This window comes from Sphaeroforma arctica (assembly GCF_001186125.1).
Source record: "Sphaeroforma arctica JP610 unplaced genomic scaffold supercont1.7622, whole genome shotgun sequence".
NCBI lineage: Eukaryota > Ichthyosporea > Ichthyophonida > Sphaeroforma > Sphaeroforma arctica.
This window is the reverse complement of record NW_014032936.1, coordinates 1-1,389: the sequence shown is the minus strand read 5'-3', so window position 1 is coordinate 1,389 and position 1,389 is coordinate 1. Positions and strand designations below refer to the sequence as shown.

The window sequence follows — 1,389 nt, the reverse complement described above, 5'->3', positions numbered from 1 at the left end:
CAAGAGCACTGCATGCAGTTGCTACACACCTGTGCCAGGGCCATTGTGCTGAGTTCCACCCACAGGGCATCGTCGTTGACCTTCTTGGCGGCCTCTACCGCCACCTTCAGATTGCCGCACTCAAGAGCCAATCCGAATCTGGAATATAAACGTTCCCAATGAGACGACAGCGGAGTACAACCTGGTGCCAAAGGTCTTAAACATAACTCGTGTGTTTTTATGCTCTGAAAATCTTATGTATAAAGCAACTAGATTGTGGCTCATAAGTCGGAGTGCGAATACGCAAGAATGGTCTGCTGGTGAAACTCTATACAAACACTTATATAAATCATCCAATATCGATACAGGTCGATGCACTCCTATAAAACTCGCATCCCAGAACAAACTAATGAAATCCAAGTAAACTGGATCAGCCCAATACAAAGCTGTTCAATTTAGAAGGCTATGTACAAAGCAATTGCAATCCAACCACAGAACAACCCAATGAAATCCAAGGGAACTGAATCGACCCAATACAAAGCAACTAAAATCCCACCACAGAACAAACCAATGAAATCCAAGTGAACTGAATCAACCCAATGCAAAACAACGGCAATCCAACACAATTAAAAGCAAAGGCAGTGCAAACCAATCAATCCGCCAACGCAATAATTAATCCTGAAGACTTGATGGATCGTGCACAAACCTCGACTTCTTATATTTCACGTGGTGCAGGTGCCCGTCCGAATAGCCCTGGCGCCGCAATTACGCAACAGAGGTATGTCCTATACAGCATACCACGTCAACAAACTCCTACACAATAATAATAATAAAAACACTACAATTTACCCAAATACAGCTCAACTACAACCCAGTACAATAAAACCATCACCCTTAAACAACCATAGCACATACCTTGTCTTCTCATCCTTAACAAAGTGCAGGGCCACCTCGGGATACCCCTTACGCTGCAGATACGCAATAATGGACTGTCCGATAAGCTTGGCGTTTCTGACCATGTACAACACCTCGTCGTATTTGCGCTGCACCAGAGCCAGCTTGAACTTGTACTCGGTGGGGTCGATCTCAAGCACACGCGTCTTGCAGTCACGGTCCAAGCAGAAGACCTGGTTGCCGATGATCTTGGTGATGTAGATAGGCAGATCGATGGTGCGGATAATGCCTGTGTGTGGGATGGTATAGGAGTCAACGGTCAATAGAATTTCGATATACCGACATATATATAAATAGATATAGATAGATAGATAGATATATATGTGTGTGTGTGAGTGTGTGTATGTATATATATATATATATATATAATAAAATATATATATATATGTACATATATAGTACATATATATATATATATGAATAGTAAATATATATATTTATATATATATATATGTG

At 41.3% G+C, this 1,389-nt stretch overlaps 1 protein-coding gene across 1 annotated transcript; it reads right to left on the bottom strand.

Annotated features, from left to right (window-relative positions):
• Positions 1-894: 894 nt before the first annotated feature.
• Positions 895-1,162, bottom strand: SARC_16229 (hypothetical protein; the record flags this gene model as incomplete). The annotated part of the gene is made up of 1 exon (XM_014289660.1): positions 895-1,162. A coding segment is annotated over one exon (268 nt), but the record flags the coding sequence as incomplete, so codon positions are not given.
• Between the last annotated feature and the right edge of the window lie 227 nt (positions 1,163-1,389).